This window comes from Nicotiana tomentosiformis, chromosome 8 (genome assembly GCF_000390325.3).
Source record: "Nicotiana tomentosiformis chromosome 8, ASM39032v3, whole genome shotgun sequence".
NCBI lineage: Eukaryota > Viridiplantae > Streptophyta > Magnoliopsida > Solanales > Solanaceae > Nicotiana > Nicotiana tomentosiformis.
In genome coordinates this window covers 25,373,927-25,398,881 of record NC_090819.1, presented here as the reverse complement: position 1 = coordinate 25,398,881, position 24,955 = coordinate 25,373,927, and the positions used below count along the sequence as shown (strand labels likewise).

The window sequence follows — 24,955 nt, the reverse complement described above, 5'->3', positions numbered from 1 at the left end:
GCCAGATATCCCAAAGACTACTTTCAGGACTCGGTACGGTCATTACGAGTTCCTTGTGATGTCTTTTGGGCTGACCAACGCCCCAACAATATTTATGCACTTAATGAATAGTGTATTTCAGCCCTATCACTACAACATTTAAGGCCTCCAGCCACCCCTGAAAAGTGTGGCCTAAGATGTCAAGAAGTGTAGTATTTGATCAAAGGCAACACTTTACACCTTTAGGCTACGCTTTTACGGGGGTGGCCTAAAGAACCGTAACCTTTGACCTATGACCACGCTTATTACGCGTCGCCTTCGAAGCCACGCTTCAAAAGTGTAGCCAATGCGGTAAAAATGCTACGCTTATATTTTCTCTTATAACCACGCTTTTATGACTTAAAGCTACATATTTGAAGTGTGGTCTTTGGTTCCTTATAGACCACACTTTTAAAGAAGGGCTTCTAAAGCAACAATCATCAATCATAGTGCCAAATTGCCTGTCCCTATGGCCACATTTTCTAAATGTGGCAATTTTGTGTATGCTTTAAAATTATTTTTAAAATATTTATATTTGCCACAATTGTGTGGTTAAAAAATTTTAGTTGCCTACAATAAATTATGTATTCACATTTATTTCAAGCATATACATTATGATCTCAAGCATTAAATAAAATAATAAGTAACAGAATAAAATAGGTCAAATGCATATACTTGAAATAGACCTAAACAAAGAAATATAATTTGTGTAGTATTGTCTATACTAATAAAGCACTACTTCAAATTCACCGGCAATAAATGCTACAAAACAAAATTTGTTCATATAATTATCAATAATAATAAACATCACAATTCTTCAAAACATCTTCCCCATTCACTTCAATAGGTCAAATTGATTTGTAGCCACCACTTCCAGTTGCATCACCCGTATTTTCCTACACATTCAAAAAAAATTAAAAATTAGGAAAAAACCTACATATAATATGCAGAGAACTTTGCCTAGATAACCCACAAAGTCAATACGAAAGCGTATGCATAATAGTAGTATGTAGATCTGAAAAAAACAAGAATCATTGAATATCTTCATAAGCTTGCATAAACAGAGTCTCAAACCCAATCAAAAAACTAATAAGGTGTCTATAACACTGTGAAAAAAGAATCAAACTGCTTACAGTATACACATGAAATAGTCAAAGCTGTCAGTTTATACCACAACAAACCATTCATCAACACTAATTGAAATGCATTGAGAAAATTTGACAGTAATCTGGACTCCAATTTAAGTAGATCTAATATTACCTTCAGAACACACAGACACGCATACACATAGAAAGTGCGCGATCAAGAAGTTCTATGTATTGGAAAATATTATAACAACTGATGTTAGGTTTCCAATCAAAAATCTCCACTATCATATTAGGCAAAGTCATCTTATCACTGCCAAATGTAGTTACTGAAAATACTTCTTTTTATCCTATTACGTGGAAGCCATATCTCGCACAAAACTGCTAACGCAACTAGAGGAATCCAAGGATTATTCGAATCGGTTGTTGAAGACGTGGAATGGCTATTGACAACCACAAAGAAATGTTATGTGTGTGAATCATATCACAGGATTCACAACATACCATCTTCATGTAGCCTTAATTCTTCTTCGATTAAATAATAAATTTTCCCCAATATACCTCAATGAAAGTAGTCCTAATGTTTTAATCTATGACAATTTGCTCCAAAACGACTACAGATAAGCAAATTATTGTACAAGATGAGGTGCATGCATCAAATTCAAGTAGCTTTTCGATATTCAATTTAAAATATCAAGTCATTTCATAAAACTTTTTATAGTCCTCTTCACCTCTTTGTACTATTAGCATATATATACCAACAATCTGACTCTATATACCAATAAATGGGAGAAAGAAACAGATATAGAAAACAAGTTAAAGTACATGATTAATTCCATGATTTGAAAATACAACAAAGCAAATCAAGTAGCTAAAAGTCAGTAAAACTCGGAGCATGAGTTGAGCCAGAAGAATGTGGTAGATTTTGGCCTCATAGCTCGTGCACTACTTGCATCAACAGGTGAAGGAAGATTAGATCCGGCACACCCTTGTATATCATGAATATCCAGTCTAGGGTTATTTCGTACCAACTGAATACAAAAGTTTCGCATTTCTTCTCTCATGATTTCCTTCATTTCTTCTTTCAGAGAAATCATTTCATTAGCATGCTTTTGTTTAAGCTAGTTGATTTCATCATCTTTTTTCAGAGAGCTTATAGTGACCGATCTACCATAGCATCTAATCCGACCAGGCTGCTCTTTTCCAAACACAACCCTAAATGCATCATCTGGTGTTTCTCCGGAACTTTGATGATTTTGAAGTTCAGACTATCAAAAAAGAAATATTACTGAACATCACTTACAAGTCAAGATAGAATGAACACTAAAATAAGTTTCAACAAGTCAGGTTAGATTAATGTTCTTTATGTGAAAATCCCTTCAATCGAACAAAAGAAACACACAACAAAACAATACGAGCAAGAGCTTATTCTTAGAGTTAATTGTCTAGAACTAACAATAACTTACGAGGATATTTTTCACCACCAACGTGTATCCCATATTTTTCAATAAATTGATTAAGATTCGTCGATGGTAGGACTGAGTTTGTCTTTACCTTTTTGCAATTTTGTAGCTCCTGGATATCAAGTAATTTCTCTCCTTCACCTTGTGTTCTTCCAATCATACGGAAAATGTTACGATCTACCTTTGAAGATGATTGGAACATGGATGTGTGTATAGGTAATTTACTCATTCCTTATTTTTGAATGGGCTCCTCCAATTGAATTAACCTTTGTTTACTTTGTCCTTTTCTTGCAATATTAAGTGAAGTGTTCAGATCTTCCCTTGAAGGCGATTGAATTGATTTGTACATAGGCAATTTACTCCTTCCTAACTTTTGACTGACTCATCGGATTGAGTTAAACTCTGTCTACTTTGTCCTTCTGATGTTGGAGGCATATGATTCTTCCTTTTAACTCCAAGTAATGCCTGCTCTTTCGCAGCTTTGTCCTTGCGATCACTAGCAAGATTTTCTCTCTTAATCTGAATTTTTTTGGCTAACTCGGCACTTGATCGGTATTGGAAATCAAAACCTATATTCTTCATTGGACTTTGAGCTTTGTTTGGATTCAAAACTTTTTTCTTAAGAATTGCCGCTTGATTCATCCTACATACAAAAACAATTAAATTACTTTAGCCCAACAACTAGTAAGAATATATAACAGTATGTGAGAAGGTAAATATTTAAGAAATTAGATACATAACAACCCCTAGTCTACATTTATTTTCTTGGATACAACAACAACTACAATAACAACATACTCAGTATTATCCCATACCGTGGGGTCTGGGGAGGGTATATCCACATTATCAAACCATTAAGAAGCCCAACACAAAAAGTATAAACTGATATTCCAGGGAAGATAAGATATGCAAAATCTCAAAGTTGATGAAAATGCAACAAGGAAACAACTTGAGACAGAGGCGAAATAAACCAACTCTAGTCACATGTCAAAACTCTTACACATACATTGCCAATACACCAGAAACAAATAAAGGTTAACTAAAACATCTCTTTCTTCTGGCACCAGTGATCTTATTGTGATAAATTAATTAATATTTTCCAAATGTATCAGTTTGAGTAGTAGTACAATAAATGAATGGTCATTCTTTTGCTTATTCGTGCCATACTTTATCAATATATAAGGGACCCCTACCTTATTTCAACATTATATATCTTCTGCTTATTTCACACAACTTTTCATTCTTTAGATGTAAGTCTTAAACCAACCATCTCTGAGTGAAACAAAAGAAAGAAAGAAGGAAAGGTATTGTTTAATGGGAAATCACAAATTTAGATTTTCAGATATGCTACCAAATGCTTGGTTCTACAAGCTAAAAGACATGAGCAAATCCAAACCCCATAAAACCTCTGCCTGCAAGAAGAAAAACCCTTCTTCTACTATGCAAAAAATACAACTTTCACAACCAAGATCATCCTTTTATTATGCTACAGAGTCTATTAGAGTTGACAATTTTGCTGCAAATCTCAAAATTTTGAACTTTGATGAACCAAGAAGATCATCTAAGAGAAGAAGCAAAAGAATGACCATTTAATAAATGTATCAGTTTGGGGAAATACAGTACAACTGAGTTCGAACTTATTTTTGTTGCTGTCCACAAAGAAGCAAAAGTTTTCAAAGTGAGAGATTTGAAATTTGTCCGGATTCTTGTGAATGGAGCCCCAGAATAACAGATACAATACCAAATTCCATCTTAAACCCGAAATAATTACTTCATCTCCGACCACTGAAAAGCAAAGATAAAAGAGAAAGAAGATTCTAGAGCATATATAAATAAACAAAGTTATAAAGATACCTGTTCGATATCTCTTGGTTCCTTAAAATTTGTTAGTCCACTATCTTCTTTAGTTGTATGTACGTCACCTGATAATAATAAAAAACAAATATGTGTATACATTAAAACTTGCTTTAATACTCCATGTAATAGGACAATACAAATTCGGAAGCATAATTTCTACTTACTCACGTTCACTTCTCTAGATATTTAGTTCAAAACTAGAGGACAAATTCTCAATCCATATATGATACAATATGGTTCCTCAAATAAATTGAGGCAAACTTAATAATAACCCAAATGCCTCAGAAATCAAGAGCAAAATACTTTAAACATAAAACTATCTATATTAACTAGACAGAGTCAAAGAATAACCAATCAAGTAATTTCTACTAGTACCAAAAGGGACACTTTGAAAATATATGAGAAAAAAATATATGTGCACATAGAAGAAATCGATTAACAAGAAAATATTCAATATTGAACTTGACGAAATAGACAACATCAATTTAAATCTAAAGCAATAGTCTTTAATGTGTCTCTAGCTATTAATCAAAAAATGGCTAAGATATTTTCTATTTGAATTAGAATAAAACTCATGACGTGTCTTCAAAATCAAACTCTTCATCCGATTCAATTTCAAGTCGCTGTGCTAGAAATCCTTCTGGAGGTACATCAAGAATGGTTGCTAGAACATCACTCCTTACTAAGACAACTTCATCATTATTCTCCGATTTAGTTGGGCTAACCAAATATTCAGATGGCTCATTTTCTTAACAATGCGGGATATTAGATTCAAGTTCATCACTTATGCTAAACAAGTAGAAGCATTGGCGTACTTGAGATGCTAGGACAAAAGGCTCGTCCTGGTAACATTTCTTGTTGAAGTAGACATAAGTGAGGCCATAAATATTTTCTTCAACCTCATACCAGTCGCACTTAAATAAGATAACCTTAAAATGGTCATAATAGTCTAACTCAACTATATCAACTATTCTACCATAATAAGTCAAATTTGCGTCAATCGGACTTTTATCTTTTGAGCTTGCAAAACTTGTAGTTAGGACGACTAATGTAACACCGCTATTTTGTGTTTTACGCCTTGCATCACGCTGCCTCGTATGGAATCTATATCCATTAATGAGATACCCAGAATAACTTTTAGCAATTGAATTTGGTCCGATGGACAATTGTTTTATAGGCACATCCTCTTTCAAAGAACGAGTTTCAAACCATTGAGAGAAGTTTTGACTATGCTTCTTAGTCTTGCTCCATTTAGATCCTCGTCTCTGATTACTAAACACAACCTCATATTCTCTACACAACAAGTATTTTTATTTGTTAGTAAAATGATAAATAAAGTAATTTAATAACAATCTACATAAATAAATGCTATAAGTAATTAAATTGCCTTTTATATTCTTGAACTTCATCACAATTGTTCAATAAGTATATATATGCCTGATTTAGTAACCTGTCATCTAAAACAATTGGATCACTCTTTTTCGCTCCTAAAGGACAACCTGTATTAGGGAACAAACTGGAAGCTTGTGCATTAATTGAATCATATTCATCATTGTTTCTGGGTCTTCGATTAAATCGAGTCTTTACACCTCCATGTAAGTATCTAGAACATAAAGTCAAACACTCTTCAACCAAATATGCCTAAACAATAGATCCTTCTGGATAATTTCTGTTGCGAATATATGATTTTAATGTACACATATATCTTTCAGGCGGATACATCCATCCATTTTGAACTGGACACCCTAACCTTACCTCATTCGCCAAATGAATAGGCAAATGAATCATTATATCAAAACAAGTTGGAGGAAAAATTCTTTCCAATTGATTCGTTGTTTCTCTAATCTCTACTTCCAAGCAATCTAGCTCTTCCATTGTGATAACTTTTTGACATAAACGGTGAAAGAAAGAACTTAGACGAATCAAAGGGATAGCAACATGATCAGGAAGTATGCTTTTAACTGGTATTGGCAACATGTAATGTAACATGAAGTGGGCATCATGGGTTTTATAACCAGATAATTTTCTTTCATCTAGCTGCACACACCTAGATATATTGGAAGCACTACCATCAAGTAGCTTTGATGTCTTTAAAACACCACAGAAAACTGATTTCTCACCATTGGTCACTGAGAAGCATGCTTTTGCAAACTTTGTTCTCTTGCCATCATTTGTATCCTTTGGTTGGAGGTTCTTCCTAATGCCCATCTCTTTCAGATCATAACGAGCATTTGCATGATCCTTTGTCTTGCCAGGAATGTGCAAAAGAGCTCCAATTACATTATCCACTATATTTTTCTCTATATGCATTACATCAAGGTTATGACGTAACGAGTTGTGCTGCCAATAAGGTAATTCGAAAAAAAATAACCTTTTTTTCCGAGGGCCATCATTTGTTCTCTTTCACTTCTTCCCAAATACATTGTTAAACTTTCGTAAGTTATTAAGCACATCAGTTCCCTTTAACAAAGGCGGGGGAGGCCTAAATTCTGTTTTTCCATTGAAAGACCTTTTATTAGATCTCCACGGATGATCCATAGGTAGAAAAACACGATGATCCATATAACACATTTTTCGACTATGTTTAATATAACGAGAATTAGTGCCATAATTACAACAAGGGCAAGCCAACTTTCCCTTTGTACTCCAACCGGATAACATAGCATATGCAGGAAAGTCACTGATTGTTCATAAAAGAGCTGCTCATATTTGAAAGGTTTGATCTCTTGAAGCATCATATGTTTCTACCCCGGACTACCACAATACATTTAACTCTTCTATTAATGGTTGTAAATAAACGTCAATGTCATTTCCAGGTGATCGTGGCCCAGGTATAAGCAAAGAAAGCATACATTATTTTGGTTTCATGCACATCCAAGGAGGCAAATTATACACCATTAAAATAACTGGCCATGTGCTATGAGATATGCTCATGGTTCGAAATGGATTGAACACATCACTTGCCAAGCCAAGTCTCAAATTGCGAGAATCCCTTGCGAATTCTGAATGCAAGCTATCAAAGTCTTTCCATGCTTTCCCATCAGCAGGATACCTTAACTTTCCATATTTAGAACGCTCATCATCATGCCACCTCAATGTATCTGCTGTCTTTGAGCACATAAATAGCCTTTTGAGTCTAGGAATTAATGGGAAGTGTCTCAAAATTTTCGCTGGAACACGATAACCTTTTTTGGAAGCCTAAAACTCGCTATCTACTTCAGGATATTTAACATATTGAGAAGCTCCACAGACATGACAATATTCATCATCCTTATGGCCATTCCTAAATAACATGCAATCATTGGGACATGCATCAATTTTTTCATAATCAAGACCGAGATCCTTTACCATAAATTTGGATTTATTGTAAGATATAGAAATGTTCAACTCAGGCATCGCCTCTTTTAATAACTCTAAAAGAGAAGTGAAAGATGCATTGCTCCATCCATGCAGATACTTCAACAAATACAGACGGATTATGAAACATAATCTATAGAATCCTTTACAACCAGGATATAGTTCTTGGCTTGCCTCATCAACTAAGTTATAGAATTTATTGGCATCTTCATTTGGACCTTCATACACTCCTCCATCATGTGCAACATCTCTAAATTGATCATTCAACAACCCATCAATATCATCGTACGAGTAAACATTATCATTCATGTCACAATTAACATTCATCGGAATATCCCATTCCCCATGATTAATCCATCTTGTATAACCTTGAATAAATTCATAGCATATTAGATGATCATACACTACATTCCTTTGAGTCCATCGGATATTACAACACTTTGTACATGTGCATTGAATTTCTTCGCCTTGAGGATCTCCATAAGAGTAAGTAAAATCTAAGAAAGATTGAACACCATCGACATACTCTTTGCTATACCTTGGTAAATCTATCCATTCCTTGGATGGAACATTTGAATTCCTAAAAATTAAATTTATTAGACTTCAAATATATAATCATTTAAGCATTGACTATAAAATAAATCGGAAACGTCAAGAGTGAATTTGCAAACTAATGCATTGTAAACCAATAAGACTTTCTTACCTCGTCATGACACTTATGCTAAGCAAACCCAACTTCAAGTCCACCACAGATCTACCTGAGCGTGACTAATCTTCTTGGAGAAAAGGAGAACATTAATAGGATCCACAAAACAATGACAACAAGTAATAAAATTATAAACCAAGTATTTCATGAAGGTAATATAATACTTTTACGCACAAAAAATTGTCATGAGCATATTGGCAAGTATAATGACACCTAAAAGTTGTATTGTACGTATAAAGATTAAATAAATACAAAAAGTTTAGATATAAATATCTAACTAGCTATTTCTGATTTCATCAACTCTAAAGAAGAAACTCTAGAACTAGCCATATTCTGAAATTACTAAAAGAAAACTTTGATGCCCAAAAATTTAAAAACATAATTACTCTTTTTTTAGCATAAGAATATGAAATTAGAAAAAAAAAAAGTTAAATACTTGAGTACAAACAAAGACTTTACAAATTTACCTAGAAATTATACAAAAATAAAGATTATTTTTTCAGCCAGATTAATCCGAAACTAGAAAAATCTAAAAATTAAGTATAAAAATAACTAGAAGACAATACAAAGATACCAAAACATATATGATCAAAATTTTGAAACAATAGGAGTCCAACGGTAAATTAGATTCTTGGCCATAGAAACTAATTTGGAGAACAAAACTCCCACCAAAAGTGATATGTTTCAGCTGGTTAGCACTAACGAATGCTTGTCTAACACAGGACAACCTACGTAGGATAAGCTTCCAGCTTGTTAAACAGATGCAACTGTCACGACCTGAAATTTTCCACCGACGGGATCGTGATGGCGCCTAACATTTCACTTGCTAGGCAAACCAACGTTAGAAAATCATTAAACCAATTCCATATTCCCATTCAGTAATTAACAATAATTAACAAAGATAAAATATAATAAGTGCGGAATATCATAAAACTGTATTAGTTACTACCACCCGGATCTGGAGTCACAATTCACGAGCATTCTAGAATTTACTACAAGTAATAGTCTGAAAGAAATACAATTGTCTGAATGAAAGAAAACAGTAGGATATAAAAGATAGACGGGGACTTCAAGGTCTGTGAACGCCGACAGATCTACCTTGAGTCTCCGGACAGCGGACCAATAGCAAAATCTCAATCAACCTGAGCTGGTATCAAAATCTGCACAGAAAGTGCAGAGTGCAATATCAGTACAACCGATCCTATGTACTGGTAAGTGTCGAGCCTAACCTCGACGAAGTAGTGACGAGGCTAAATCAAGGCACCTACAAATCAACATGTACAATTTAACAGTGTATATACAAATAACAGAAATGAAGAACTAAACAGAAGGTCGGGAGGGGAACAAACTGAGGGGAATACGAGATAAAAAACTACAACAGAATGATCATCGGAGCAGTCAATATACCATGAATCAACAGTAATAGTGAATACAGTAAGGAAAAATGAACGGCATCACCCTTCGTGCTTTTACTCTCAATATCACTATAAAATTAATAGAAACGACACGGCATCACCCTTCATGCATTAACTCTCATATCATGACACGACATCACCCTTCGTGCATTAACACTCACAATATGGCACGGCATCACCCTTCGTGCATTAACACTCTCCCTAACCATAATGCAATGCATAAATAATAACAGGGAGATAGAATAACAAGTAAAAACCTTACTTCAACATTTGGTTCCATAATATCAATCTCAACTTTGAAATAAAAATTAAATTATCACCAGAAAATCCGTAAACATGATAAGAACGATAAACTGAACAACACTAGTATAACACGTAGCAATTTGGCATAGGAAAAAGACAATATAAGAAAAATAGAGAAACATGGAAAATAAGTAAATTGGCGGCGCATAAGTACTCATCACCTCACATATACGCCGTTCATATGGATTTCACTTAAAAAGTAATCTAAGGTTCCTAATTCCCTCAAGTCAGGGTTAGACACAACACTTACCTCGCTACGAAGGCCACTTAATTCTTAATCACAGCTTTTCTTTTGGGATTCACCTCCAAACCACTCGTATATATTCAAAAATGACTCAATAATATCAAATACTGCTAAAGAAATTAATTATATTGCATAAATTAAATTTCCCAAATTTTCTTCCAAAAAGTCAAAAAATCGACCCCGGACCCGCTTGGTCAAAATCCGAGGTTCGGACCAAAATCCATTTACTCATACATCCCCGAGCCCGAATATATAATTGGTTTTGGAATCCGACCTCAAATTGAGGTCTAAATCTCCAAATTTCCGAAATTCCTAGTTCTACCCTAACCCCTAATTCTACCATTAAAACTCTAGATTTTAGGTTGAAAATTCAAGAAATGTAATGGGTAATTGAAAAAAAAACGGTTTAGAATCACTTATCAACACTTTGGGGAAGAAATGACTCTTGAAAAATCGCCTCACACCGTTTGGGTTTTGATAAAAATAAATTTTTGGCTAAATCCCGTGTTTGGATTATGTTAAGTGCTGGGCGATAGTGTTCATCGCGTTCGCGAGAGCACTGTCACGTTCGCGAAGAGTATAGGCTGCCAAGCCTTCGCGTTCGCGAGACAGTGCTCGCGTTCGCATAGGCTACCCTTCCCTGGGCCGCGTTCGCGAGACAGTGTCCGCGTTCGCGATGAAGAAAAGGCTGACTCCCCCTCTCTGGTGCCTAACACTACGCGTCCACGATGGGCTTGTCGCATTCGCGAAGGGTAACGCCCCCAACGCTTCGCATTCGCGAAGAAGAAATCCATGTCTCAACAGTTTATTCTTCACGGTCGCGAGAGGACCTTCGCGAACGCGAAGAAGGACATGCCAGACACCAGAATCTGCAGAAAACCAGATTTTCTAAAGTCCAAAACATCTCGTGGCTTATCCGAAACTCACCCAAGCCCTCGGGGATCCAAACCAAACATGCACACAAGTCTCAAAACATCATACGGACTTGCTCGCGCGATCAAATCGCCAAAATAACATCTAGAACTACGAATTTAGCACCAAATCAAATGAAATTCTCAAGAACACTTTAAAATTTCTATTTTCTCAACTGGACGTCCGAATCACGTCAAATCAACTCCGTTTCTCACCAAATTTCACAGACAGGTATTACATATCATAATGAACCTGTACCGAGATCCAGAACCCAAATACGGACCCGATACTAACAGTGCCAAATATCAATCAATTCTTAAAAATAAATAATTTTCAAACTTTTAATTTTCATCAAAAATTCATAACTCAAGCTAGGGACCTCCGAATTCGATTACGGGCATACGCCCAGGTCCCATAATTCGATACGGACCTACAGGGACCGACAAAGTACGGATTCGGGCCCGTTTACCAAAAATATTGACCGAAATCAACTTTTAAGGTTTTTCAACACACAAGCTTTCCGGAAACCTGCCGGACTGCGCACGCAAATTGAGGAGGGTAAAAATGAGATTTTAATGCTTAAGAGCGCAGATTTGAGTTCTAAAACATAAGATGACCCCTTTTAGGTCATAACATTCTCCACCTCTAAAACAACCGTTCGTCCTCAAACGGATATAGAAAAATACCCGGGCTGGTGAAAAAGTGGGGATATATACTTTGCATATCGGACTCGGACTCCCAAGTAGCTGCCTCAATAGGCTGACCGCTCCACTGCACTCGAACTGAAGGGTAACTCTTTGATCTCAACTGGTAAACTTGCCGGGCTAGAATTGTCACCGGCTCCTCTTCGTAAGTCTAAATCTTTGTCCAATTGGACAGAGCTAAAATCTAACAAATGGGACAGATCGCCGTGATACTTTCAAAGCATGGACACATAGAATACAGGATGAACAGCTTCTAAACTAGGTGGCAACGCAAGCCTGTAAGCCATCTCTCTCTCTCTCCAGAATCTCAAAAGCTCTGATATACCTAGGGCTCAACTTGCCCTTCTTTCGAACCTCATTACACCCTTCATGGGTGATACCCGAAGTAACACTCTCTCTCCGACCATGAATGCAACATCACGAACTCAACGGTCGGCATAACTCTTCTGCCTGGACTAAGCTGTGCGAAGTCTATCTTAAATAATCTTGACCTTATCCAAGGCATCCTGTACTAAGTCTGTGCCCAACAACCGAGCCTCTCCCGGCTCGAACCATCCAACTGGCGACCGACACTGCCTACCATATAATGCCTCACAGGGAGCCATCTGAATGCTCGACCGGTAACTGTTGTTGTAGGCGAACACTGCAAGGGGCAAAAATTGATCCCACGATCCTCCGAAGTCTATAACACAAGCGCGGAGCATATCCTCCAAGATCTGAATAGTACACTCGGACTACCCGTCCGTGTGAGGATGAAATGTTGTGCTCAACTCAACCCGCGTACCCAACTCACGCTGAACTGCCCTCCAAAAATGCGAGGTAAACTGCGTACCTCGATCAGAAATGATAAACACGGGCACACCGTGAAGACGGACGATCTCACGAATATAAATCTCTGTTAACTATTGCGAGGAATAGGTAACTGCCACAGTAACGAAGTGCATTAACTTAGTCAACCTATCCACAATAACCCACACGGCGTCGAACTTCCTCTTAGTCCGTGGGAGTCTAACAACAAAGTCCTTAGTGATACGCTCCCACTTCGTGCATTAACACTCACAATATGGCACGGCATCACCCTTCTTGTATTAACACTCTCACTTTCCATAATGCAATGCATAAATAATAACAACAAGAAGATAGAATAACAAGTACAAACCCTAATTCAACATTTGGTTCCATAATATCAATCTCAACTTTGAAATAAAAACTCAATTATCACCAGAAAATCCGTAAACATAATAAGAACGACAAATTGAACAACACTAGTGTAACACGTAGCAATTTGGCATAAGAAAAAGACTATCAGAAAAACAGAGAAACATAGAAAACAAGTAAATTGGCGGCGCATAAGTACTCGTCACCTCACATATACGCCACTCACATGGATTTCACTTAACAAGTAATCTAAGGTTCCCAATTCCCTCAAGTCAGGGTTAGACACAACACTTACCTCACTCTGAAGGCCACTTAATTCTCAATCACAGCTTTTCCTTTGGGATTCACCTCCAAACCACTCGTATCTATTCAAAAATGACTTAATAATATCAAATACTTCTAAAGGAATCAATTATATTACATAAATTAAATTTCCCAAATTTTCCTCCAAAAAGTCAAAAAATCGACCCCGGGCCCGCTTGGTCAAAACCCAAGCTTCGGACCAAAATTCATTTACCCATTCATCCCCGAGCCCGAATATATAATTGGTTTTGGAATCCGACCTCAAATTGAGGTCTAAATCCCCAAATTTCTGAAATTCCTAGTTCTACCCTAACCCCTAATTCTACCATGAAAACTCTATATTTTAGGTTGAAAATTCAAGAAATGTAATGGGTAATTGAAAGAAAATGGATTAGAATCACTTACCAACACTTTGGGGAAGAAATGACTCTTGAAAAATCGCCTCACACCATTTGGTTTTTGAGAAAAAATGAATTTTTGGGTAAATCCCGTGTTTGGATTATGTTAAGTGTCGGGCGACAGTGTTCATCGCGTTCACGAGAGCACTGTCCCGTTCGCGAAGAGTATAGGCTGCCAAGCCTTCGCGTTCGCGAGACACTGCTCGTCTTCGCGTAGGCTACCCTTCCCTAGGCTTCGCGTTCGCGAGACAGCGTCCGCGTTCGCGATGAAGAAAAGGCTGACTCCCCCTCTCTGGTGCCAAACACTACTTGTTCGCGATGGGCTTGTCGCATTCGCGAAGGGTAACGCCTCCAACATTTCGCGTTCGCGAAGAAGAAATCCATGCCTCAATAGTTTACTCTTCGCATTCGCGAGAGGAGCTTCGCGAACGCGAAGAAGGATATGCCAGACACCAGAATCTGCAGAAAACCAGATTTTCCAAAGTCCAAAACATCCCGTGGCCTATCCGAAACTCACCCAAGCCCTCCGGGATTCAAACCAAACATGCACACAAGTCTCAAAATATCATACGGACTTGCTCGCACGATCAAATCGCCAAAATAACATCTAGAACTACGAATTTAGCACCAAATCAAATAAAATTCTCAAGAACACTTTAAAATTTCTATTTTCTCAACTGGACGTCTGAATCACGTCAAATCAACTCCGTTTCTCACCAAATTTCACAGACAAGTCTTACATACCATAATGAACCTGTACCGGGATCCGAAACCCAAATACGGACCCGATACTAACAGTGCCAAATATCAATCAATTCTTAAAAACAAATAATTTTCAAACTTTTAATTTTCATCAAAAATTCATAACTCAAGCTAGGGACCTCCGAATTCGATTACGGGCATACGCTCAGGTCCCATAATTCGATACGAACCTACCGGTACCGTCAAAGCACGGATTCAGGCCTGTTTACCAAAAATGCTGACCAAAATCTACAAAAATTAACTTCAAAAGCAAAAATTCTTATTTTCATTAGTTTTTCAACACAAAGGCTTTCCGGAAACCTGCGCGGATTGCGCACGCAAATTGAGGAGGTTAAAAATGAGATTTTTAAGGCTTAAGAGTGCAGATTCGAGTTCTAAAACATAAGATGACCCTTTTTGGGTCATCACATTCTCCACTTCTAAAACAACCGTTCGTCCTTGAACGGATATAGAAAAGTACCTGGGCTGGTGAAAAGGTGGGCATATCTACTCCGCATATTAGACTCGGACTCCCAAGTAGCTGCCTCAATAGGCTGACCGCTCCACTGCACTCGAACTGAAGGGTAACTCTTTGATCTCAACAGGTGAACTAATCGGGCTAGAATTGCCATCGGCTCCTCTTTGTAAGTCAAATCCTTGTCCAATTGGACAGAGCTGAAATCTAACACATGAGACGGATCGTCGTGATACTTTCAAAGCATGGACACATGGAATACCAGATGAACAGCTTCTAAACTAGGTGGCAACGCAAGCCTGTAAGCCACATCTCCCACTCTCTCCAGAATCTCAAAAGGTCCGATATATCTAGGGCTCAACTTGTCCTTCTTTCCGAACCTCTTTACACCCTTCATGGGTGATACACGAAGTAACACTCTCTCTCCGACCATGAATGCAACATCACGAACTCTACGGTCGGCATAACTCTTCTGCCTGGACTAAGCTGTGCGAAGTCTATCCTAAATAATCTTGACCTTATCCAAGGCATCCTGTACTAAGTCTGTGCCCAACAACCGAGCATCTCCCGGCTCGAACCACCCAACTGGCGACCGATACCGCCTATCATAAATGCCTCACAGGGAGCCATCTGAATGCTCGACCAGTAGCTGTTGTTGTAGGCGAACTCTGCAAGGGGCAAAAACTGATCCCACGATCCTCCGAAGTCTATAACACAAGAGCGTAGCATATCTTCCAAGATCTGAATAGTACGCTCGGACTACCCGTCCGTGTGAGGATGAAATGTTGTGCTCAACTCAACCCGCGTACCCAACTCACGCTGAACTGCCCTCCAAAAGTGTGAAGTAAACTGCGTGCCTCAATTAGAAATGATAGACACGGGCACACCGTGAAGACGGACGATCTCACGAATATAAATCTCTGCTAACTATTCCGAGGAATAGGTAACTACCACAGGAATGAAGTGCGATGACTTAGTCAGCCTATCAACAATAACCCACACTGCGTCGAACTTCCTCTGAGTCAGTGGGAGTCTAACAACAAAGTCCATAGTGATACGCTCCCACTTCCAATTAGGAATCTCCATCTGCTGAAGCAAACCACCGGGTCTTTGATGCTCGTATTTCACCTGCTGACAATTTAGGCACCGAGCTACATAGGCAACTATGTCCTTCTTCATTCGCCTCCACCAATAATGCTGCCTCAAGTCCTGATACATCTTGGAGGCGATCGGATGAATAGAATACCGGGAGTTGTGGGACTCCTCAAGGATCAACTCACGAAGTCCATCCACATTAGGCACACAAATACGACCTTGCATCCTCAAAACTCCGGCATCTCCAACAGTAACCTGCTTGGCACCACCGTGCCGCACTGTGTCTCTAAGGACAAGTAAATGAGGATCGTCATCCTGCCAATTTCTGATGCGCTCAAACAAAGAAGACCGAACAACTGTACAAACTAGAACACTGTTGGGCTCAGAAACATTTAACCTCACGAACTGGTTGGCCAGGGCCTGAACATCCAATGCAAGCGGTCTCTCACTAACTGGAATATATGCAAGGCTACCCACACTGACTAACTTTCTACTCAAAGCGTCGGCCACCACGTTGGCCTTCTCGGGATGATACAATATGGTGATATCATAGTCTTTCAATAGCTCCAGCCACCTCATCAACCTCAAATTGAGTTCCTTCTTCTTGAACAAATACTGCAAGCTCCGATGATTAGTGAATACCTCAAATGGCATGCTGTAAAGATAGTGCCTCCAAATCTTCAGCGCGTGAACAATGGCTGCCAGCTCTAGATCATAAACAGGGTAATTCTTCTCGTGAACCTTCACCTGCCGCGAAGCATATGCAATAACCTTGCTACCCTACATCAATACCGCACCCAGACCAATACGAGATGCGTCACAATACATTGTATAAGATCCTGAACCTGTGGGTAAAACCAATATCGGTGTCGTAGTCAAAGCGGTCTTGAGATTTTGAAAGCTCGCTTCACACTCGTCTGACCACCTGAACGGGGCACCCTTATGGGTCAATCTGGTCAACGGGGCTGCTATGGATGAAAACCCCTCCACAAATCGACGGTAATAGCCCGCCAAACCCAGGAAACTACGGATCTCTATAGCTGATGTGGGTCTAGGCCAATTCTGAACTGCCTCAATCTTCTTAGGATCCACTTGAATAACCTTTGCTGATACAACGTGACCTAAGAAAGCAACTAAACTCAACCAAAACTCGTATTTTGAGAACTTAGCATATAAACGGCTGTCTTTCAGAGTCAGAAGAACGATCCGAAGGTGCTGCTCATAATCCTCTCGACTGTGGGAGTAGATCAAGATATCATCAATAAACACAACCATAAAGGAATCTAAGTAGGGTTTGAACACCCGGTTCATCAAATCCATGAATGCTGTTGGGACATTTGTCAGCCCAAATGACATCACTAGAATCTCATAATGCACATACCGAGTCCGAAAAGTTGTCTTAGGAACATCGGATGCCCTAATCCTCAACTGATGGTAGCCAAATCTCAAATCAATCTTTGAAAACACCTTTGCACCTTGAAGCTGATCAAATAAATGATCTATCCTCGGCAATGGATATTTGTTCTTGATGGCAACATTGTTCAACTGCCGATAATCTATACACATCCTCATCGATCCATCTTTCTTCTTCACAAACAACACAGGTGCACCCTAAGGAGAGATACTAGTTCTAATGAAGCCCTTATCAAGCAAATCTTGCAACTCCTCCTTCAATTCTTTCAACTCTGGCGGGGCCATGCGATATGGCAGAATGGAAATAGGCTGAGTGCCCGGAGCCAAATCAATGCAGCTGCAGAAAATACCTCTGGAAACTCACGAACAACTGGCACTGAATCTATGGGAGGAACCTCCGCACTAGAATCGTGGACATAGGCCAAATAAGCTAGACACCCCTTCTCGACCATATGCCAAGCCTTCACATAAGAGATAACCCTGCTGGCAGGATGGCCAAGATTCTATCTCCACTCTAATAGAGGCAACCATTGCAAGGCTAAGGTCACTGTCTTGGCGTGACAATCTAATATAGCATAATAAGGTGACAGCCAATCCATACCTAGTATCACATTAAAATCAACCATGTCGAGAAGTAGAAGATCCACACGAGTCTCAAGACTCTCAATGGTGACCACACATGAACGATAAACATGATCTACAATAATAGCATCTCCCACTGGTGTGGACACATACACATGAGAACTCAAAGAATCACGGGGCACAACCAAATAGGAAGAAAAATAGGATGACACATAGGAGTAAGTAGATCCCGGATCTAATAGAACTGAAGCATCTCTACTGCAACTTGAAACAGTACCTGTGATAATAGCATTAGATGACTCAGCCTCAGGCCTGGCTGGAAAAGCATAACACCGGGGCTGGGCCCCACCACCCTGAACTACGTCCCTAGGATGACCTCTAACTGGCTGGTCTCCACCTCTAACGGCCTGACCTCCACCTCTAATAGTTTGGCCTCTACCTCTGGCTAGCTATCCCCTGCCTCTGGCTGGCTGAGCAGGTGGTGCAGCAATTGGTGCCAGAACCATGGCACGAGAACTCTGATGCTGTGAACTGCCCGTTACCCGAGGGAAAAATCTAGAAATGTGCCTCGGATCACCACAAGTATAACATAACCTCGGCTGCTATGACTGCTGACCCTGAAACTGACCCTGTCGACCTGAATAACCACCCTGATAACTCTGGAGTGGAGGTGCACTAATAGGAGCTGGTGGTGCACTGTAGGCTAGCTGGTCGGAATAATGCATCCGAGGACCACGACCACCTGAGGTACCGTGGGATGCCTGGAGCGCTGAATGAAATGGCCTGGGAGGATGGCCTCTACCAAAAGTACTCCTGCCTCTAGGTGAGGCACCGCTGACACCTGAATGATGAGGTCTCTTGTCAAACCCCTGACCTCCCTGAGTAAGAACCATTTCGACTCGTCTGGCGACATTAACAACCGCCTGAAAAGAAATCTCACTCCCAGTATCCTTAGCCATCTGCAATCTGATATTATGAGCAAGTCCATCAATAAACCTCCCCACCCTCTCTCTCTCTCTGTGGAAAGCAGAAGAATAGCATGACGGGCCAAATCCACAAAACGGGTCTCATACTGAGTAACAATCATACTGCCCTGCTGGAGACGCTCAAACTGATGGCGATGCTCCTCTCTCAATGTGATAGGCAGAAATTTCTCTATGAAGAGCTGAGAGAGATGGTCCCAAGTAAGAGTAGGCGACCCAGCTGGTCTGGTTAACAAGTAATCTCTCTACCATATCTTGGCGGAACCAGTCATCTGAAATGCAGCAAAATCGACCACATTGGTCTCCATTATACCCATGTTTCGTAGAACCTCGTGACAGTTATCAAGATACTCCTGGGGGTCCTCTGAAGGAGCACCACTGAAGTGAACAGGAAAGAGCTTGGTAAACTTGTCCAATCTCCATAAAGCCTCAGAAGACATAGTTGGCCCATCTTTGACCTGTGCCGCAATAACCGGCTGAACTAATCCGACTGGCTGAGCTGCTGGAACTTGATACTGGGGAGCTATCTGCTTCGGAGCGGGGGTGGCTGGAGTCTGGGCTCCTCCTCTAGCCTGAGAGACTGTTGGTGCCATGGGAAATGCGCCAGTCTGGGACACACTCTCCATAAGGCCCACCAAACGGACCAAAGCGTCCTGAAGTACTGGGTAGCAATGAACCCCTCCGGAACTTGAGCTGGTCCGGCAGGAAAAGTCGGGGCTGGAACCTCCTCGTCAAGCTCTATCTGAGGCTCCACTGCTGGGGCTGCTGTTGGGGCCCTAGGCTGAGCCATGCCCCTGCCTCGGCCTCTGGCACGGCCTCGACCTCTGCCCCGCGTAGGAGCTGTCACTGGAGGCTCTGGCTGCTGCTCAGTTGAGGAAACGGTACGTGTTCTCGCCATCTGCGAGAGAATAAGAGTAGAAGAGTTCAATCAGTATTGAGAAAGCAAAATCGCACGACAGAGAAGAATAGAAATGAAACTTGTTCCTAAACTTCATAGCCTGTGGAAGATAAGCACAGACGTCTTCGTAACTATCCTCCAGACTCTACTAAGCTTGCTCGTGAATCGTGAGACCTAGGCAACCTAGTGCTCTGATACCAACTGTCACGACCCGATATTTCCAATCGACGGGACCGTGATGGCGCTTAACATTTCACTTGCTAGGCAAGCCAACGTTAGAGAATCATTAAACCAATTCCTTATTCCCATTTTGCAATTAACAATAATTAACTAAGATGAAATATAATAAGTGCGGAATATCATAAAACTGTATTAGTTACTACCACCCGTATCTGGAGTCACAATTCACGAGCATTCTAGAATTTACTACAAGTAATAATCTGAAAGAAATACAACTGTCTGAATGAAAGAAAACAGTAGGATAAAAAAGATAGATGGGGACTTCAAGGTTTGTGAACGCCGACAGATCTACCTTAAGTCTCCGGACATCGGACCAATAGCAAAATCTCGATCAACCTAAGCCGGTATCAAAATCTGCACAAAAAGTGCAGAGTGCAGTATCAGTACAACCGACCCCATGTACTGGTAAGTATCGAGCCTAACTTCGATGAAGTAATGACGAGGCTAAGGCAAGGCACCTACAAATTAACCTGTACAATTTAACAGTGTATATACAAATAAAAGAAATGAAGAACTAAACAGGAAAGGTCGGGAGGGGAACATACTGAGAGGAATACGAGATAAGAACTACAACAGAATGATCACCGGAGCAGTTAATATACACATTCATCCCCGAGCCCGAATATATAATTGGTTTTGGAATCTGACCTCAAATTGAGGTCTAAATCCCCAAAATTTCGAAATTCCTAGTTCTACCCTAACCCTTAATTCTACCATGAAAACTCTAGATTTTAGTTGAAAATTCAAGAAATGTAATGGCTAATTGAAAAAAAAAACGGTTTAGAATCACTTACCAATACTTTGGGGAAGAAATGACTCTTGAAAAATCCCGTTTTTGGATTCTGTTAAGTGCTGGGCGATAGTGCTCATCGCGTTCGCGAGAGCACTGTCGCGTTCGCGAAGAGTATAGGCTGTCAAGCCTTTGCGTTCGCGAGACAGTGCTCGCGTTCGCGTAGGCTACCCTTCCCTGGGCTTCGCGTTCGCGAGACAGTGTCCGCGATCGCGATGAAGAAAAGGCTGACTCCCCCCCCCTCCCCAGTGCCTAACACTACGCGTTCGCGATGGGCTTGTCGTGTTCGCGAAGGGTAACACCCCTATCGCTTCGCGTTCGCTACTAAGCCTTCGCGTTCGCGAAGAATGAAATCCCTGCCTCATCAATTTACTCTTCGCGAACGCGAAGAAGGATATGCCAGATACCAGAATCTGCAGAAAACCAGATTTTCCAAAGTCCAAAATATCCCGTGGCCTATCTGAAATTCACCCGAGCCTTTGGGGCTCCAAACCAAATATGCACACAAGTCTCAAAACATCATACGAACTTGCTCGCGCGATCAAATCGCCAAAATAAAACCTAGAACTACGAATTAAGCACCAAATCAAATGAAGTTCTCAAGAACACTTTAAAATTTCTATTTTCTCAACTGGACGTCTGAATCACGTCAAATCAACTCCGTTTCTCACCAAATTTCACAAACAGGTCTTAAATACCATAATGAACCTGTATCGGGCTCCGAAACCAAAATACGGACCCGATACTAGCAGTGCCAAATATCAATCAATTCTTAAAAATAAATAATTTCTAAACTTTTAATTTTCATCAGAAATTCATAACTCAAGCTAGGGACCTCCGAATTCAATTCCGGGCATACGCCGAGGTCCCATAATTCGATACGGACCTACCGGAACCGTCAAAGTACGGATCCGAGCCCTTTTACCAAAAATATTGACCGAAGTCAACTAAAATCAACTTTTAAGGCAAAAATTCTTATTTTCATTAATATTTCAACACAAACGCTTTTCGGAAAACTGTCCGGACCGTGCACGCAAATCAAGGAGGGTAAAATGAGATTTTTAAAACTTAAGAGTGCAAATTCGAGTTCTAAAATATAAAATGACCCATTTTGGGTCATCACAGCAACTTAAGCCCATGAAGCTTAGAATCAGTTAACCATATATTATTGTATTGTGTCGTAGCTGTATAAATGTAGCATATGTTTCTAGCTTTATTCAATCTCAAATGGGTGATGCCACAAGATATCAGAGATGTTGTCGAGAGCTGGAATTTTTGGAGAGTTGATAGAGCTATCAGAGACACCTGGAGGATGCTACCAACTTGTATTTTTTGGTGCCTGTGGACTGAAAGCAACCTCGGATGTTTTCATGGAGTCTCAACTCCAATCCACTTGCTAAAAATCAGATGTTTGCTTAGTCTTTTTTGTTATGCCAAATAGTTCTACGTAAATAATTCTACGGTCTTTTTAGATTTTTTGAGCTCTCTCACTCTAGAGTAGCCTCTTTAAGGTATATTTTTTGATTATTTGCTAGCTCCTAGGTCATATCATAACATCTTCTAATGGGGTTAGCATCTCTATGTTTTGGTTATTGGCTAGCTCCCAGATCCTATCAAATTCATCCATGCTTGATGCTTTCAATGAAACAACTTACTTTATAAGAAAAATACAAGAAAAACTATACAAGCATATCCAATAATTAAATATTATTGAGCATCTTTAACAATATTCTAACAGTTTGCCACCCTTACATTTTGGCGAAACAATTTGCAACCATAAATAACTACAAACTATGAACTCTTACACTCAAAAGATAATTATTTTACATGAATATTTTAGCTCATTTGCCCAGAGGGTCAATCACTAAATAAAACCTTCCAATGAAGTATCACCACAAAATTAACGAGGAAGCCAGAAAATCACATCAACCATGTTTATTTGGTCAAAGTAACTCTAGATCAGTTTCACAAAATTCTCGCACAATGATTCAAGTAAAACGTAAAACAAAGTGGTTGTACAACTGAAATTAAATCAAAATAACCACCTAATTCAAAAGCAATTTTAAAATATTTTGAAATCACAAAATCAAGCAAATAACGCCCTACTTGTGAAACTTGTCGGTATAATTAGATCGAATACAAATATCAGTAAACGTATACATTGCAAAAAACGATTAAAGCTTTGACACCCAAAATCAAATAAAAAGATAACTTATTTTTCAACTCAAGAATATAAAACAGGGATAAAACTAAAAACTTTGATAGCCAAAAATTAAACAAAAAAATTACTTATTTAAGCCCAATAATCTGAAATTGAAAAAAATTAAAAATTTTGAGTACAAAATAAAGCCTATACAAAGATACGTAATATTGCAAAAAAAAAAAAAAAAAAATCCATCGGCCCCAAAAAATTCAATAAGAAGCTAGACAAATTGAAACTTTAGGTATAAGAAGGAACATCAATCAAAGATACCAAAAATCAAATAGAAAAGATTACTCCTTTTCAACCCAAGAATCTGAAATTAGTAAAAAAAAAAAAAAAAAAACTAAAACTTATACCCAGAAATTAAATAAAATAAAATTACTTCTTTTCAGCCCAAGAATCTGAAATTAGAAAAAAGTTAAAAACATTGAGTATAAAATGAAGACTATACCAACATACCCAGGTATATACATAATAGAAGATTATTTTTTCATCAAAAATAGAAAGAAAAAAAACGAAAAATCTTTGAGTAAAAGAAATACTAACCAATAGAGAAGGGATGGAGATTTGCTATAGTGAGATTAATCTAGAAGGAGCAGCAATAACAATCCAGCAGCGGCGAAAAAAAAAAACAACAAAGTTAGGGTAGGAGAAAAGAATGGGAAACGTACTATTCTAGGAGGCTAGAAGAGCTTATGATTTAATTTCTTTGCCTTTTGAGTATTGGGTGAAGAGGAGGAAAATATTTTCATTAAATGTATATTTGGGGGAATTCTTAAGAGAAATTTTTTATAACAAATTTCTAGGTTACGCTTATAAAGTGTTACATTTGGTATTAGAATAAACAACTCTACAAAAATATTGCATTATAATCAATAAGCGTTGTCAAATAATTTGTAAATTGGCAACACTTAAGAAGTGTTGTATTTAAATTATAAGAACAAGCTTTTTAAGTGTGGCCTTAAAAAATGTGGCCAAAGACTGTAGTCAAAGACCACGCTTTAAAAGCGCATATATAGCTACTTTTGGCAACACTTTTCGAGTGTTGTCTATAATTAGTGTGGCTATAGGTTAATATGATGTAGTGTATCTTGATTCTTTCGTCATTGTATTTATTGGCGACATTCTAGTGTATTCCCGGAGTCGGGAAGATCATGAACAACACCTGAGGATTATGCTTTAGACTTTGAGAGAAAAGAAGTTATATGCAAAATTTTCAAAGTGTGAATTCTGGCTTGATTATGTGGGATTTTTGGTCCATATAGTTTCGTGCGAGGGGATCAAGGTAGATCCAAAGAAGATTTAAGTAGTGCAGAGTTGGTTCAGACCGTCCTCAGTTACGGAAATCCAGAGTTTCCTTGGTTTGGCAGGGTATTATCGCCGATTTGTAAAGGGTTTCTCTTCTATTGTTGCATCTATGACCAAATTCACCCAGAATGGTGCTCCGTTCAGGTGGACCGAGGAATGTGAGGAGAGGTTTACACCGATCACCGGAGTCTACAACATTTGTTTAAACAGAAGGATCTTAATTTGCGATAGCGGAGATGGTTGGAGTTGCTTAAGGATTATGATATCACCATTCTCTATCATCCCGGGAAGGCCAATGTAGTGG

The 24,955-nt window shown here is 39.0% G+C and overlaps 1 protein-coding gene across 7 annotated transcripts; it reads right to left on the bottom strand.

Annotated features, from left to right (window-relative positions):
- Positions 1-1,986: 1,986 nt before the first annotated feature.
- LOC138896836 (uncharacterized) lies at positions 1,987-24,155 on the bottom strand. Of its 7 annotated transcripts, XR_011410247.1 has the most exons (6): positions 23,890-24,155; positions 8,484-9,646; positions 6,544-8,360; positions 4,421-4,488; positions 2,658-3,209; positions 1,987-2,371 (listed from the first exon to the last, which is right to left on the bottom strand). XR_011410247.1 is itself a non-coding variant. In XM_070182202.1 (5 exons), exons 3-5 carry the CDS (start codon positions 6,731-6,733, stop codon positions 3,186-3,188), a joined length of 282 nt encoding a protein of 93 aa, XP_070038303.1. In that variant the 5' UTR covers positions 6,734-8,360; positions 8,484-9,646; positions 23,890-24,136; the 3' UTR covers positions 2,440-3,185. The 7 variants fall into 7 exon arrangements, 4 of the variants coding, with proteins under 4 accessions (XP_070038303.1, XP_070038302.1, XP_070038300.1 ...); XR_011410249.1 differs by lacking the exons at positions 1,987-2,371; positions 6,544-8,360 and having other exon boundaries at positions 2,440-3,209; positions 8,484-8,553; positions 9,585-9,646; positions 23,890-24,144; XM_070182202.1 differs by lacking the exon at positions 1,987-2,371 and having other exon boundaries at positions 2,440-3,209; positions 23,890-24,136.
- Between the last annotated feature and the right edge of the window lie 800 nt (positions 24,156-24,955).